Raw genomic sequence first — 16727 nt, forward strand, 5'->3', positions numbered from 1 at the left:
GTTTTACTTCCTTTGAGGAAAAAAAAAAAGATCTTTTGCACATGGACCTTCAGTGACAGGAGTGGGGACTCTGTAGCCACAGCCCCCCTCCTCTCTGGTCCACTCCGCCAGCCCAGTGACTCGGGTTTACCGGTAGCTACACCTCTCTCTTCAAGCTGCCACCATGGGTCCCTGGGAAGTTCATATTCAGTCAAACTACTACCTCAGCTGGCGCCGTGATGGCGGCCCCTCTGTCCTGTGGCTTACTGCGTTTCCAACTCCAAGCTTCCAAAGCTCTCTATGTACTGTACACTACTACAGAGGATGCGGGTTGTTCTCCACATGTTGTGTTTGGGTTTATCACTCAGGCTTTTCAATAGGACACAAACACTCACAGGAGGAGCAGGTGAATTACACACACACACACACTGTTACCACGTGTGTTTCTGGCACTTGAAACAGTTGTTTGCAGGTGATCTTTGAGTGTTTTGTCCTATTGAATAAGCCCGGTGTCGAGCAACATTCCCCCTCATCTCCTGAGTTGTGCATCTTAACGCATTCATCTTCGCATTCTTTTCGCCAATATTTAAATCTGTTTTCTTTTCTTTATGCTGTTACACTCCGAATACTTTGCCAATGTCTTTTTTTTTAATTTTTTTTTTACTTTCTGTTACAGAGCGTTTCTTTTTGCTCATGGTAACTCAGTCTGTGCTGCTGTTGTTGTACTGTACAATACATTAGTTACCTCTTATATATTTTGGGCTCATCATCACATTATAGAATATTGTGCTAAAAATGTTCAATTAAGTGGTCACAATGAAACAAGTCACATGTCACATTACTTGAATTTTACCTGCAAAGACGTATTTGTTTTCCTGATAATGGGTAAATTGCAACATGAAAGTGGGTTATTACTATTATTATTATTACTGTTATAATATAGGGCATCCTACACAGATAATGCAACCTCCTCATGCAATTTCTGTAGCATTCACATGCTTTGTAAGGCTGCAGTTCCTTCAAAATGGGTAAAGAGTACCACTTAAATTATTACTATAATTATTGCTTTTGTTATTGTTGTTTTTTTGTTTTCAGAAACAAATGTACTGACTCATACGACAGGTGGAGATAATTTCAAACTCTTTTTGTTTCCCTCATCCGTTACTGAGCACTGGGGCTACCTGCATGACACATACAGCCCACACCGGGAGAGATTCTATTAATCTACATTCATTAACCTCATTCCAGCACATATTTATGCAATATGATGTGAATATATTTTTCTTGTGAAAATGTTTTCTTTGTTTCCATCAGCAGTATAAAAGATAGTTTTAATGTTTAAATTTAGAGGCCATGTTTGGATATCCCTTGTTTTAATTTCCTGCCTGTAAGGTTACCTCCAGTTTTTTTCTTGACTTCACTTCTCCAGATGCAACATTTACAGTGTCAAATGAGAAGTTTCTGAAATTTTCTTCAGAGAATATCAGAGACAGGGGCGAGTACTGGTTCTGTTTGAGTCACTCCTAGATGAGAGTCAATCTACCTGGCTGTTTAACACAGCAAATGTAACAAAGAAAAAAAAAAAAAAACGTTTTTTTTTTTTTTCCTTTTAGTTTCATCCTCAGAGGCTTTTCTAGGAGTGCATCAAACCTCTATGCAACAGATGTGTTATTTATTCCAAGGGAAATCAATTCACTTTTCACTGAAACTATGCAGAATGCAACTTTGATTTAAAAACGGACTTCAATGTAAAGAGTTTAGCTTCTCAGGCAATTTAACTCAGTGAGAAGGCTCAGAGCCAAGATACTACACCCTGGTCCATAAGAATCATTACAGAGCTATCATATGACGTGATAGGGACAGTTTAGGGCAGTTGTGTGACTTTTCCAGGGACAGTTTGTCTTCTGAAATGTGTTTTCTCTTCCTAGTTCAGCACATGAAAACAACAGGGTCTCACTGCCATCCTTCTGCTGACACGCTGTACCGAGGGCACATCAGTGCTCTCCACTAAAGGCTTCAGGTGTCATTTCTCTCTTCTCTCAGACTATGAATACTGGGTATTCTCAGAGGTTGCTCTTTGAAATTGCTGTGATCCCCTTTGTCCTACAGTGGAATCACGGGACAGAAAACTTCAGCGTCTGACATAATATTTGCAAAGGAAGTACCATGAACTCTGAGGTGATATTGGTCTTTACGAGCAGTACTTTTCAGTATGGATTAGGTAAGCACTGCATGTCGTGAAACTGCACTTGTCCTAGAATGGTTCAATATGAGCTTGTGTTCTACTGTTAGTTTATGCCTGCCTGTTTTATACAGTTTAATCAAAAGAAAGATGTTAATAACGTTGGCCTTTCTATATTAATTCTATCAGGATTTCCTCTCAATGTCCATGTTTACAAAATACATCTCTCTGAACAAGGCCAAATGAATGAGCTAAACTGCTAATGAGAACATTCATGCTAGCTGTGATATCAATGCATTCTGACTGGATGGCCCTTTGGGGGACACCATCCTCTGTTACTGGATTAACAGATGTACAGACCCGGTGAAGAATGTGGAAATAAACATTGACTTTACTATAACACCAGTGCCCCAGTGTTATTTTCTCATAAAATATTTAAGAATTAATGCATTTGTGTGTGTATTATTATGTCCATAGGCTCATAGCACTCCATTTATCTGCTGCATACCTGTTACTGTAAAGATCAAGATTTGATTTTATTTAGCACTTTTTAAGTCTGAGCATATGTGGTATGTTGTGCTGCATTTCACTTCTCTCACAATATTTGTGCTTGTGCAGTTTGGATGCACAATTTCAATTAGATTTTTGATAAATTGTGTATGACCAGTGGTACCCAACAGTATATAAAGTAATTAAATTAGCTGCCCTTTAATCAGCTAAATGGTTATTTGGTTAATGGTTATACATCAGTGATAATGAACCAGTCATATAATAGTCATATAGTATAACTTAAAAGTACATGTTTATGCCTCTGAAGACTTCACACTGAAGTGTTGCAGTAACGATCTCAAAACTTCTTCCACCACTTAGAAAAAAAACTAAAATAACACATCAATGCGACTAAAGAAACAGCACACAAGTTGAATAATAGTTTATATTTATATATATTTATATATATATTATATTGTGTTTACTTAACAAACATGATAAATGCAATGTCTCCAAGTTAGCTGTAACAATAAAAATACAATATCTTTGTGTCCTTAAAGTACATAGAATTAAAACAGCAAAACAAAAAAACAAAAACCGCCCTAAGTAGTTCACAGAGAGGTACAAATATACAGTACAAATCTATTTTATTCAAAAAGGGTACAAATAAAAATGCAACAAAATAGAGATATTAATGCTTTGTTAAAGTCAGGTAGGTGTGGGGTATTCTAAGGGAGCACTTTGGGTCGACAACTCTAAGGCTTCTGATAAAGATCAATACATATTGGTACGGCCATACGATATTAAAACTCACTATACAAAGTTCATACAACCTGGATTATACTTGAGGATTGAATGTTACATTTACATCATTGCATATATTTTGCAGATTTAGGCATTAAAAAAAAAAAAAGATGCTGTTTTTTCTTTTTGTTTTTAGATAGTTACACGTCACATAAAAAGCAGTGTCACCTTGTGCCAAAAAAAGTACAATGTCAAATCTGAAAATACAGACTTCTTTAAAACTTTTTAACCGTTCTGATTCTCCTGATTTAATTCACCATCAGCCAAAAATACAAAATAAAAAAAGCCAAAACCGTCCTAACTTCACCTTTGCAGTTGAATACTGGATCAAACAACAGGAAGCAGATCACAGAGGGAGATCAAATCCCCCCCTGCTAATGTCACTAAACAAAAGAAACCATTACATTACCACCAACTGAAAGCTATCTGATTTATGCAATCAGTCTGTCTGTCTCTGTCTTTATTATATATATAAAAAAAAAAAAAAACACCTCCTGCTGTCCAGAGACTGTAGGACGACACACAAGACACCAAACACAATCCATTAATTCTGGGGATAAAAAAAAAAAAAAACTACCGAGCTTGTGCAACAACAATAAAAACAACAGATGTGTGCGAGGTCTTTTTGTGTGTGTATATGTCTAGATGTGTGTATGGAATTAAAAGGCGTGGCGGCCTCTTGTTGCTGACACTCTTGGCAAAAAGTGCAAAGAAGAGCTACCACTTCCTTTATATCCACACATTGGAAAAACTAGAATTAAATGTTTTTAAAAAGTACTGTATGTAGAGTGTATTAAAAAAAACATAGCAGAAAACAGAATAGAAAATAGGGGGAAAAAATCCACACATAAATAAAATGTGGCAGATTTCATGGTTGAAGCAACTGGAGCCCAAAGAGAGATTCACCGTCGCCTCTTTGAGACATTAAAACATGAATTTCTGCTCATAAGCCTGACAAGAGTGTAAGGATGATTAAGATATTTGTGATGGTTTCAATTCTTGTAAAGCCTGAAAAGGGGAACACCAAGTCTACCAGAAGCATTATTCCGTTATTTCAATTTCACACATTGTACACAGCAGAATTTAAGGCATTATCGACAAGCATCATCAAAACTATCTATACAAAAAGAAAAATACATCTATCTACAGAAACACACAACCTGTGATTTCTCCTTGACTTTGTGTGCTTTACATTTTTGAAACTCTTCAATTAACCAACAGTTCTCGTTTTAAAACACTGTGAAGGAGGGCGTTTAGTGCAATTACTTACAGCAACAGACTATCAGAGTTGTGAATAATATTCACTGGACATCTTGGTAGAAGTCGAGTTTTCCTGCTCAACGACGGCACACGCTGCTCAAAGCAGAGGGCAGAAGCACGAAAAAAAAAAGACTCATGGCTGCACAGGATGGTCTTGCTGTGAGAATCAACAGGAGGTAAAGTCACAGGAGGCACTGCTTGCACCATACAAATCCCACCAAGTGCGTCTTGACCTAAAATACAATATTGAAGTGGCTTGGCAACCGTGCCAAAAATAATGCTGAACAAACACATGAAAACCTGCGCGACACTCGTCTCGAGTGATTTGGCTCCGACTGTGTGGCATCGTAAGAAGACAATAAAACTCCACTGATGTGTCAGTGTGCTACACTCAGGGAGATGGGGACAAGTGCGCAGAAAATAGATAGTAACAAAGCAAAAAATATTGGTTTATATTCCTATAAAAAAAAAAAAAACATTGTTTAAAGCAAAAAAAATCCTATAACCACACATTAGAGTGAAATGACTGCATCGGCCAACCTGCCCTACAGCTGCAGAGAGCTGTACTTAAGACAATGAAGGGTACAATACTGAGTTTACTTTGTAGAAAATGCCAAGACTACATGAAATGTTTTCAGGTATAATGTATATTGCTTACAGTATGAACTAAAGTACTCTGTTGGGTGAGCTTCTGATGCTAAGATGTGTTTGTACTGTAGTAAAACTAAATTTCTGAATGACACAGCACTTCAAAAGACCTGGTTCACATTTTTTCCAAGTCTTTGTTAAACAAATTTCTCACTTGTCCACACATACATGATGGAGTTATCGTTATAAACGCTCCTCCTGTTCACATGGGCTGTAAAAAAAAAAAGGTCATTTCCTTGTGGGATTTTTTAAAGTTTAAGTGATGTAATAAAGGGCAAAACCCACAAGTGTAAAAGTGAGTGAGACAAACCACATGGGTGCATCTTCCAGAGGTCGTTACGTTAGTATGAAATTACCTCTCGGTGTCTCTGAGGACAGTGTTTTGCTTGCTGGGCGGCAGCAGAGGAACAGTAGCATAAGGAGTGGAGCTGTGTACCGTGACGTCTCTAACTCTGGACGAGACCCACTTGGTTTGTTCAAGTACGACTCATGTTAACTCACACTGCAATAACATGAGGAAGGAATCTTTACATGGCCAGTAACTCTTAATGGACATGTGAGAATCGTTTCGACTGATTTGGAAAAATGTGGAGCCACCTTTTGAAGCTGCTCGTAATAACAGCACCAGAGGGAAAAAAGTCCACTCGGCCCGTCAGGTCAGGTTCTGCTTGACTGATACTTCTCTCATGACCCCTGACCCATGAGGGGTTAATGAGACCTGGGGTTGAAGGACAAACTAGTTGAACAGGTTTGCAAGTACGGCACCAAACAAACAAGCCGGACAGGGAAATGACGACCACGAAGAAAACTGGGAGAGGAAATAAAAAACGGAAAATGCAACAAATCTTCCAATTTGATCAAATGTCTTATGAGTTTAGTCCAAAGATATTTGACGGAAAGAAAAGATAACTGGTACTGTGCGATTTGCATTAATGGGAATGTCTGTGTGAGGAATGCTGTCTGATTATAAATCTCTGAATGATTTTATGTGTGGTCTAATTGCACTTATTTTCAGTTTCACCATTTTGGATTTTTCTTGTGACAAGGATAAAAAAATCTGTCAGGAGGAGGAAAACTGCAGCATTCATCTTGGCTAATTTGTAAACAGAGTTAAAAATGCAAGTCAGTTTTTTTTTCTCTCTCTCTCTTTACCACAAAACACCAACAACAATACTTCAAACATATTCCCTTCATTAGAAAAACACCTACTGCACTGTGATTCTTATTAACAAGGTCAGTGTGAAATCAGTGAGTGACATTTTCTATGTGCAACACAATCGTCAGATCCACTTGATAAAGTATATCCTAGTACAAAATGAAGGACCATATATGTTAAAACAAAAAGACAGAAGAAAAGATAACTTGATAATGATCACAACTTAACTAGAGTCGAGCCTCTCTTGGAGATGCGGTTGAATAATCCATACAAAATTAAAGATCATCAGTGAGATGGAGAATCAAAGAGGGTTTTTCTGGAGAAATCTATCAGAGGCTTCGTTTTCTTTGCAGATCTACTGAACCAATGGAAATGAATAGTGCATCACCTTGGAAAAGTCTGGGTTAAAAGAGGGTCAAGATCTCACACCTCAGATGTATAGAGATATAAAAACAACCGTGAAAGATTAGAGAGCATTAAAGCCGCGAGCTGTAAAAAGAACTATTGCTTCAATTTGGTAACTGAGCAAAGAGTTAACTCAAGTTGAGGACAAAGAGAAACGCCTCATCACTGACTCACTCGCATGCAGGCTTTTCTCTCCGAGGCAAACTACCGGGCCCTTCCACTCTTGCAGGGGGGGCGGGGGGGTTAAAGTGGCCTGCAGCCAGTGATGTAATGGGGTAAAGTCTCTCTGGTGCATTCCCACATGTGGCTTTGGCGATAACCAGCCGACCAGCCTCCCTTAGTTACGTCGTATAAAATTGCATCAAAAAGTCACCAGTCCGGTTGGGAAAAGCTTTGAGGTATAGTGAGGAGGAGGAGGAGGAGGAGGAGGAGGAAGAGGAGGGAGTCACTCTAAAGGTTAAAACACTAAATGATGGATATTCTCACTGATGATACTGGAATGCAGAATATTTCTAGTTATCACAGAGAACAAATTCCAATCTGCGGCATTTATGCAAACACACACACACACAAACTTGTAAAGACCTGAACCAGTGGGCAGGGTGGTGTGTGATGATGAGAGCGACACTTTTTTTTGGAGTGGAAACTGATTGCTGAACAGACCGATTGATTGATTTATCACTATTTTGATTGTAAGACGAGCAGGACACGCCACACTCTGCCTGAGAGAGAATCCCGTTCCTCACCGACCGACCGACCGACCGACCGACCGACCGGCCTCCTGAAAGAGGAAAAGAGGAGAGAAAGTGTCTCTGCTGACAGCAGAGGTTTTAGACTCCTGCCGGAGAAGCGTAATGTAACATACACTGACAGTTAGCATCAACAGTGCCAACATCATGGCAAGAGCAGCTGATGTCAGCAACTCCACTCGTTTTTTTTTTTTGGGAGAAGGGGGGAGAGGGGGGGGTAAATGCTTTTGAAGGAAACAGGATCCTTGGAATGGAGGAGATAAAAGATCTCAGAAATAGATCAGAAGCTGCGGAGTCGGTAGCTTCACCGTGCTACAAACACATTCTTCGTAGTCCGTGGTCTTCCAGACAGAGAGAGAGAGACAGTTTGGTCAGAGAGGAGTGTTCTGAATGCGATGGTAACCTCCAAGCGTGGATATGAGGAAGTGGCAACAAAGGAGGGAGGAAGAGAAATGCAGTGTGTAAGGACTATGGTAGGCATTTCATCAGCTACATACTTTCTACTCAGCTTCTCATGTCCCTGTCAGACCTCAGCTGGCCGAGGAAGCACTGGTTCGAATCCTTTGGCTGAATGACAACTGAACCAAAACCAGAACCAGAACCAGAACTCTTCACCAGATGGAGAAAGATCTTGTATTTCTGTATATTATAGGTGTGCAAAATCTCAAACATTCTGAGGCTACATTCGCACTCTTTTTTTTTTTTTTTTTTCCTCTTTCTCTCCTTGTCAGACTCATTCTTACTCGTGGCAGTCTCTTCTATAGTTGCTACCAAATGTGATGCTACTTCCCTGCATTAGAGCGCCCCTCGATGGACAGTTTGACCTCCTGGGGGATGAAAGAGGGCCTTGTGTGGCCGGAGGTGCTTATCTGAGGGCGCGGCCCTTCGTCTCCCTTCATACTGTATCTTTGGAGGCCCGGCGAGGACCAGCGCCTCTGAGAAGCACCTAGCACTGCATGCATCGCTCCCATCCCCGCCCCCGCAAAAGCAGAGCCCTCTGTGTGCAAGTGGTAACTGCTCTGGCTCCTCGGATGCTCTGCTGAGGTCCTGCTCGGTCTGATGGGCGACTCCACGTGCCCAACGACCCCCAAATGTGTGGCTTCCTCCTTATCGACCGCGTCTTTCTCCCCGTCCCGCTGTCTTTCTCTGTGGATGCGGTCTATTCTGAAATGAGACTGAGACCGTGACTGCTGAGGAGCTGGAGGCCCCATGAGCTGATGACCAGGTCCTGATGTGGCTTTGGTTTTGCTCATAGTCCTGGACAGGTTCTGCTGCTGTTGCTGCTGCTGCTGCGAGTGATGGTGCTGCGGCTGTTTCTGCTGCTGCGGCTGAAGCTGCTGCTGCAGCGTGATGGACACGCACACGTCTCCTACTTGCAGGTGATGGCAGGACAGGCCGTAGAGCTGGGCCGTGCGCTCCGGGCTGCAGGAGGACCAGCCCTGCCCGAACACGAAGAAGGGATGCTCCGGGGGAACGTCGATGGTCACTTTGCTCTGCTGCTCGCCCACGGTGAAGTGAAGCGACACGAGGCCCGGTCTCTGCTGGCTGGCGCGGATGTCCACCACCATGCTGGAGTCGATCTTAAGCCCCCCGCTCACCTCGGCGCTCCGTACGAAGTCCTGAGTCTGCAGGTCCTCCACGCGCTTCAGCTCCCCGGTGGCCAGCTGGATGATCGCCCCCTTCATGAAGTGTGACGGGTTGCAGGAGGCCGGGGCGGGAGCGAGGCTTGAAGCTAAGGCCTGAGTCACCTCCGCTGTGGGCTGGACAGGAGGATGATGCTGGGGAAGCTGCTGCTGCTGCTGCTGCTGCTGCTGCTGCTGCTGCTGCTGAGCCTCCACTCTTTCGGGGAGGCACACTCTGGCTGACGAATCAGAGGCTTTAAAGCTTGGGTTAATGGAAGTCAAGGTGGTGGAGAGGTGGCCGGCCAAGACGTCGTTCGCCTGTCCTGGGTAGTGTTGCTGCGGCGGCGGCAGCGGCTGGGGCTGATGCTGCGGGTGATACTCCAGGGGAATAAGAACTGGTTGTCCGTTGGCGAGCACGACAGCGTGGCCCGGTTGTCCTGTTTGCTGCTGCTGCTGCTGGACGCTGGTCACTCTGGGGTCGCTGTAATTCGCAGGTTGTAGCGCGTACCCAGGCCGGCTAGAAATGACCCCTGTGCTCTCTCCGTGGAGCTCTCTGGCTCTCTGGGCGCCCTGAGAGAGGTTCAGTGGAGCGAAGGAGACCTCTTTCCTCACCCCTGCACCTCCTTGGCTGGAAGAAACCAAACGACCGACTACCTGCTGCACCTGGAGGTTGATTAAAGGAATGATGTGTCAGTGATTATCTTCCTAGCAATGACGTCGGCCAGCACAAACAAACAAGAGAAACTATAATACTCATTAAAAGGTAGCATCCCAGGCGGCTCACTTTTGGCAAAATGTTGGCAACATTTTAAAAATCTGAGTATATCTGGTAAGTATTAGACAGTAATCCGATTACATAAGTGATTTGACATATCAATGACGAAATTTGGTCATCTGCGTGAGGAGGAGCTGGGCCAAAATTTGTCCAACCAATCAAACTAGTCTCAGACAACTTTGGTTGGACGGCCTGTCTGTCAGTCAAACTGCCAACTCATGCAACCGCCATCTACGTTTCACGTTTGTGTCGCGGACTCGCGGTGCCACAGAGACGAGAGCTGTGACACCGGGTCCGAGGCTCTGATCGCAGGTTTGGTTTCAGCAGCAGTGTGGACGGCAGAGAGCCTCCACTCTCCCACAAGTCATTTATCTAACATCACAATTAGTCCCAGGCCGTTTAATGACGGTAAAATTGAAACATAAAGGTAAATATACTGCAGAGTTTGATTGCTGATGGACGAAGAGGGTTGGTGCTTATCAGTTGTGCAATTTAAAAAAAAAGTCCAGCTGCCTGGGATGGTAACTTTAAGGAAACAACAGGAAAACAGGAAACCCCCCTGAAGCACTCTTTAGTGTGCATCTCCATGCAACCACAAATGAGTGGCAACTTTCTGGTTACGAGTCTTTGCCAAGTTACTTTCACAAAGCAGCCTCGCTGTGGGAAACAGGGTCACATCTCCCCCTTCCTGAGGAATAGCCAGAAAGGTTTTTGCAGAACTGTGAAGCTGAACTTTGACCAGCTGAGATGTAATGTCATCACTTCAGCCGTTTCCAATCCGTCCATCTAGATTTTGTAAATTCAATATCTCAGTAAGGACTGGAGGGAGTTACTTCTTATTTGGCACAAACATTAATTCAAACTGTGTGTGCTGATGAGCCATTAACACACTACGACCTCTGAACAAGGATTTAACAGGAGTTTATGTCTAGTGTTGCATTTTCATCACTTTCATTTCGGTCTACATAAATGTTAAAGATATGTTTCCAACTCATACTGTGTGTATCACCACTACTACAAAGCAACAAGAAATCATAGGGTCACTTTAAAAGGTCATGAGTGTGTCTTACCTCCAGGTCGCTGTCCGGGGTGCTGCGCTGACCAGGTGAGCTCCGGTCCTCCAGCCGTCGGTTCTGCAGGCCTCTGTCTAGGCTGTGCTCCTGTGTTGCCATATGCGGCAGACGAGCGTTTCTGGCAGTGAAGACAGAATCTAGTACGGCCTCCCTGGCTCCCTGCTCTTTGTCCCCTCCGTTCATCTCTGGTTCATTCTCCTGCTGGGCGCCGTGGGGGTCCCTGGTGGCAGCGGCGGCCCGGGCGCCCTGAGGGTGGTAGAAGACGGGCATCCCTCGGGAGCTGAGCTCTGCTGCGGGCAGGACTCCCACGGTGCCGAGGTGCTGCTGGGCAGCTTGCTCTGAAGGCAGCATCAGCGGGACGCCGCTGGACGCTGCAACTTTGGCAAAGGTATGAGCAGCTACCTGGGCCTGGGGAGGCGGGGAAACGACACCCTCCTGGATGACGGAGGGATAGGGAACGAGGTGGGAAACAGAGTGGGGTTGGGGGATGGTGCCTGAGGGAGAAATTAACGATCCCGGAACGAAGCCAGGGGTCAGAGCATAAGGTACCGCTGCATAAGGGGAACTAACGAACTGGAGAGAGGAGTGAGGGATCTGGGCGTAGCCGAGGGGAGGGTAGGGGAGGCCTGGGTGCTGCAGGAGAGGAGAATGAACGGTGTAGGCTGGAGAGATGTGGCTCAACACTGGGTGCAGACTGGTAGGTGAGTAGGTGACGGATGGAAGAGCCACTTTGTAGAGCATACTGTACTGATCGATGGGCACTGCTGGTATGCCGTCAGAGTTATCCACTCCATAATGAAGTCCTGGCTGAGCTCGCATCCACTCTCCAGATGGCGTCCCTCCCTGAGTGTCACTATTGGCTGCAGAGTTCTGGATGGAAACCACTTCATCTTCTCCAATACCACCACCACCTCCACCTCCAGTAGCAGCAGCGGCAGCAGCAGCAGCAGCAGCAGCACTGCCACTGCCCCCACTGCTGCCCCCGCTGCCCACACCTGCAGCCCCTCCTCCTCCGCCGGTCGCTCCGACTCCGCCACTGTTACTGATTGGAAGGTCCCTCTTCTTTGGAGGCAGGCACTCCTGGTTGCGCTCCTGAGCTGGTTTCATGGCAATCCTCTGAACAAGCGAGTAGCTTTACTGCACAGCACAGGAACTGAAACTTGCAAGCCACTCAGCCTGCACAGGAACCAGTTCTGAAATCACCTGGTTGACCTCTTCAAATTCACCTAAAAAAAAAAAAAAAAAAAAACAGCGAGACACACTGCCTCATCACAACAGGGCTAACACCATTAAGATGCACATAAAATAGGATGAAAGTAATAAAATCATACTATCTTTGGCAGCAAAAATACACCATTAAACTGATCTAATAAGAACTTTACCTGTGCTACTTAATTATATGATCATTATTTTTCAAATAAAACAATGACACAGCAATTTGCCACATCTTCTGTAAGAAAAGCAAGCACATATTTGGCCTTTCTGCTTGAATATGGGCTGAAACAGTAAATTGACTGGGGAAATTTTATTTTATTTTATTTTATCTAGAAATCAATTAATCTGCTAGTCATTGTAGTTCTTCTGCCAATTAGAAGTATGATTCCCACCCTTAATTGTCATGTTCATCCAGATTTTCAGCCTGGCTGGTACAGTTTGTCTGTAAAAACCACCGTGATCTCCACTGGATCTGAAACCTGTGCTGCCCACAAATACAGAAAGCTGCACAGTACTAAATTTCACCATGACTGAAACTGCAGCCGTTTTCATTCTTTGTATGCAGTGTAAGTTACAGGAAGACAGGAAGAGTTAAACAAAAAACAAACAAAAAAAAGTTCATCAAGTTGTGCATGCTAATTTACATAACACATGACTTCATGAGTTGAGTCATGAGGCAGCAACGTTAAACAATTCATGCATTCATTCATACACACATAAATATAAATAGGACGATCTAACATGAGTACACAAAATGATTACTGGGAATTTACACTATCCCTGTTTTAGCTGTAACTATATAATTTGTCATCTAACCACCTGATCCACTACAGTCCTGCTGACCTGGGTTTTTTTTTTTTTTTTTTTTTAATGCAGAGGTGCGTGGCTCTGCTGCAAAGATGCTTTAACAGAGGTGAACGGAAACATGCGAGATGTTCAGTTTGACTCAATTACCATAAATCTAACTTTGAACAGATCTTTCGTTTCCTTTACATCAACCTACGAACACGACTCGAGTGGGTTCCTGGTTTCACTCAGCACATTTTTTCTCTCTTTTTTTTTTTTTCTTTTTATCCACAGAGACGAGTAACTAATAAACCTGCTTCCTGAATCGTAGCCGTGAAAAAAAAAAAAAACTCTTGTTAGGGGGGGGGTAAAAAATACTGTTTTAGAAATTTAGTTTGTAGTTATTTTTTCCCAGTTGCCGCCACACTTCACTTCAGAGTCACTGTTTACCGATAGCTTAGTGTCTGACTTGGCTAAAGTTAGCTAGCCTACTTAAGAGTTGTCATTTTCTCGTCAACGTTAAAAAGTGACAGCGTGACACTTCATCCACTAACACTACACGAAGACGGCGCGTTCAAATGGCAGCTGCTATCTGTGAATCTGAGCCCGTTTTAACTTTATCTCCATTATTATTCCTCCCTCCCTCCCTGGGCAGGTTAGTTAGCTCCCACGGCTAACAACTGGCTAACATCCACTCGACTCGACTCACACATCTGCCCACAGCTGACATGGCACTGCGCGTGAAGCCTCCCCGCGAGCGCCCGCGATTTGTCTCGTGACGTGGACGTACCTCCAAATGTCATCGCGGACAGACTTCTCTCTGTATTGAGGAAAAAGTTGTTGATATGCGGAGGGGGACAATTGAAGAAATCAAGGCTAAGCAGTCGAGCCCATTCCGAAGGCCAGCGGAGGCGCTCACCAATGACGTCACCGCGTTTATTCAATTTCCTGTTTTTTTTTTTTCATGCCCAAAAGTCCAACACGTCTTCCTCAAGAAACCAGCCAGTTTCTGTTAAAACAGCTGGGTTTTTTTTCCCTTTTCATCATATAAATACAGTGCACATATAACAAGTCAACGTGCATCCTTAACATTAACTCACAAATGCAAAACTGAAACGAAAACAAACATCTCAATTTAATGGAGAGCCCCTGCTTCAGTGCTGTTTATTTAAATGGACCAATGGGGAGTTGCATCCAGAAGGGGGCGCTGCAGTCAAGTGCATTGTAAGCTGAGTATTTATTTACTCAGATGCACCACGCCTTCAATTATGCGATTTTGCAATGAAAATATTCAGTTTCTGAAAACTCTGAGGTCTCATAGTGAGTGTATTGTATTGTACATAACTAAGGTGGCCAGACCACAAACCGCTGCCCATGAGAGATAGTGTAAAATGTTGATAGATTCAACACAATTATACCACAAGTGCTTTCATCCTCCAAATGCAAGAATGCATAACAGAGTAGAAAGTTTCCTTGCAGAAATTTGCCATTGAGGGCATTGACAGGATGCGATCTGTCAACAAGGGAATCAAACATACGACTTTACCATCAGGACTCACACATTGTAGACAGAGCTAAATCTTACAGACACTTGAGCATCTCTCTACACTGACGTGTAGGAGCTGTCACCCTAGATGCAAACCAACATGTTGTGAAAATAGTCTACGCCTTGATGAAACACTTGGCTGACATTTCTAGCACTTGGCACAGTAAAGGGGATGTTTCATTTCTGAACGCATTGCGGAACTGTACAATAGTGTTATGCACCATGAGTACAGCATATTTTTAAATGATATAATATTTGCAGTGGTGTTAATTAGTAGTAATAATAATAATGGCAAATTATCAAGTTGAAAATCAGTAAACATGTGGTTTCTGGGGCCTCAGGTGCAAACATTTTTATATTTCATAGCAGAAGGACAGGTGGTTAATTATGTTTCATTACTTTTCATTTAAATGTTCCAGCTCCACAGCTTTGTTATTGTGCCTGTTGCACTTGTTAATGTGGCCCTATAGTAATGTGGAATCCAAAAAGATGACATGATGGCCATTAATATCCCAGTGTCATTGCAGTCCACATAGTGCTTGAATCAGTCCAGCTATATTATAGTTACCCTCTGCACCAGTGTTACACCCTGTCAGGGATCATCTATTGCAATACAACTACACGTTACTGTAAGTTGGCACAGAAATTGGGCTGAAACTGAATGAACTGTGGCTCAGCAGGAGTTTGTGGTGTTGACGCTTTTGGTGTGGAGTGAGTTACATTTTACACTTCATCACTGCTGCTTCCTGCCTGTTGTGATCATTAATTTGAGACGCTCAACTTTTACACAGTATCAAAGGAACAGCCCAGCATTGAGTCTCAGAACAGTCAGTGGACACAACCCTTCCACTTTTTTATTATTATAGATTGCTTGTTTTTTGAAATTGTAGGTTTCAAAAGATACTAAGATACTAATATTTGCTATATTTTACTAATCCTTTGGGTGGTGCATCCAATGAGATCACCCAGCCTTACTCATCTCTTCCCTTTTGTACGAAGTGTGCACAACATGTCCTTTGTTATGGGAGGTGGAACAATCCTGACTGTAGTGAACTCTTGTTATTGCATGTGTTATTTCCATGAAACTCTGAATTCTGGTGAAATAAAAGCCACAACACAATGTCATTTGGAAAATAATGTAATGATTGGTTACTGGTACACATTTGAGCCTGATTTTCTGTTGGGAAAAACAAGCTTCAGTGCAGTACCTGAATTTAACTAGATTTGCATAATCTATAAAAAAAAATCAGCAATTTCAGAAAAAACTGAAATGAGTCAACAGATTTAGAATATAGTTACAAAAATGGTCAATCTTCCCAAAAAAAAGGCACAGGGGATGTACAGTAGCAACTGCAATCCCTTTTAGAGAACATTTGCATAACTGAATAAATACATCTGCTGGTAATCAATATCAAACTGTGTCGTGGTGGAAGCACGGTCTTCATACAATTACAGCAGAGTGCAACATTGTGAATTAGTGGAAAAACAGCATATAAATATCTCTCCATAAAATATAAAGACTAAATTAAGGATAAAAGTTATTTAGTACCATTAATCAAAAAATATTAATTGGAAAATTTCAAGCATATACAGTATTTATAATAATATTTGCCAAAATTATATTCAAAAACCACCTTAAAACAAACTATCCTATATATACTATAGAGTAAAATGTGCAATGAATAGCATTTAGGAGAACAGGTTTGCACTCACATTATACACATCTATACTAAAAACACCTGAACTAGTTATTGCCAAAGAATCACGTGTATCTGAATATTACTGGTAACTGGTCAGTCTAGCATCGAAGGATCAACCGCCCTGTGTAATAAATAGTAGGACAGATGTTCAGTCTGTCCTGTGGTGTTGTTTCTAGAATTACACAGAGTGCTAATGATAAATGCTGTGTTGTCATTTTAAGACATTGGGGTATTACACTGCTTGTTTCTTACCAGTTCAAAAATAGGGGCTCTGGATGATGGATCAATTTCAAAAGATGCGTCTCAAACCAGTGACTCGTTCAGTTGCCAGTGAAACT

At 42.7% G+C, this 16727-nt stretch overlaps 1 protein-coding gene across 1 annotated transcript; it reads right to left on the bottom strand.

Moving 5' to 3' along the window:
- Positions 1-3159: 3159 nt before the first annotated feature.
- atxn1l (ataxin 1-like) lies at positions 3160-14032 on the bottom strand. Its single transcript, XM_083969386.1, has 3 exons — positions 13934-14032; positions 11140-12368; positions 3160-9957 (listed from the first exon to the last, which is right to left on the bottom strand). Exons 2-3 carry the CDS (start codon positions 12247-12249, stop codon positions 8455-8457), a joined length of 2613 nt encoding a protein of 870 aa, XP_083825512.1. The 5' UTR covers positions 12250-12368; positions 13934-14032; the 3' UTR covers positions 3160-8454.
- Between the last annotated feature and the right edge of the window lie 2695 nt (positions 14033-16727).

The sequence above is a fragment of the Trachurus trachurus genome, assembly GCF_905171665.1.
Source record: "Trachurus trachurus genome assembly, chromosome: 3".
Classification (NCBI taxonomy): Eukaryota; Metazoa; Chordata; class Actinopteri; order Carangiformes; family Carangidae; genus Trachurus; species Trachurus trachurus.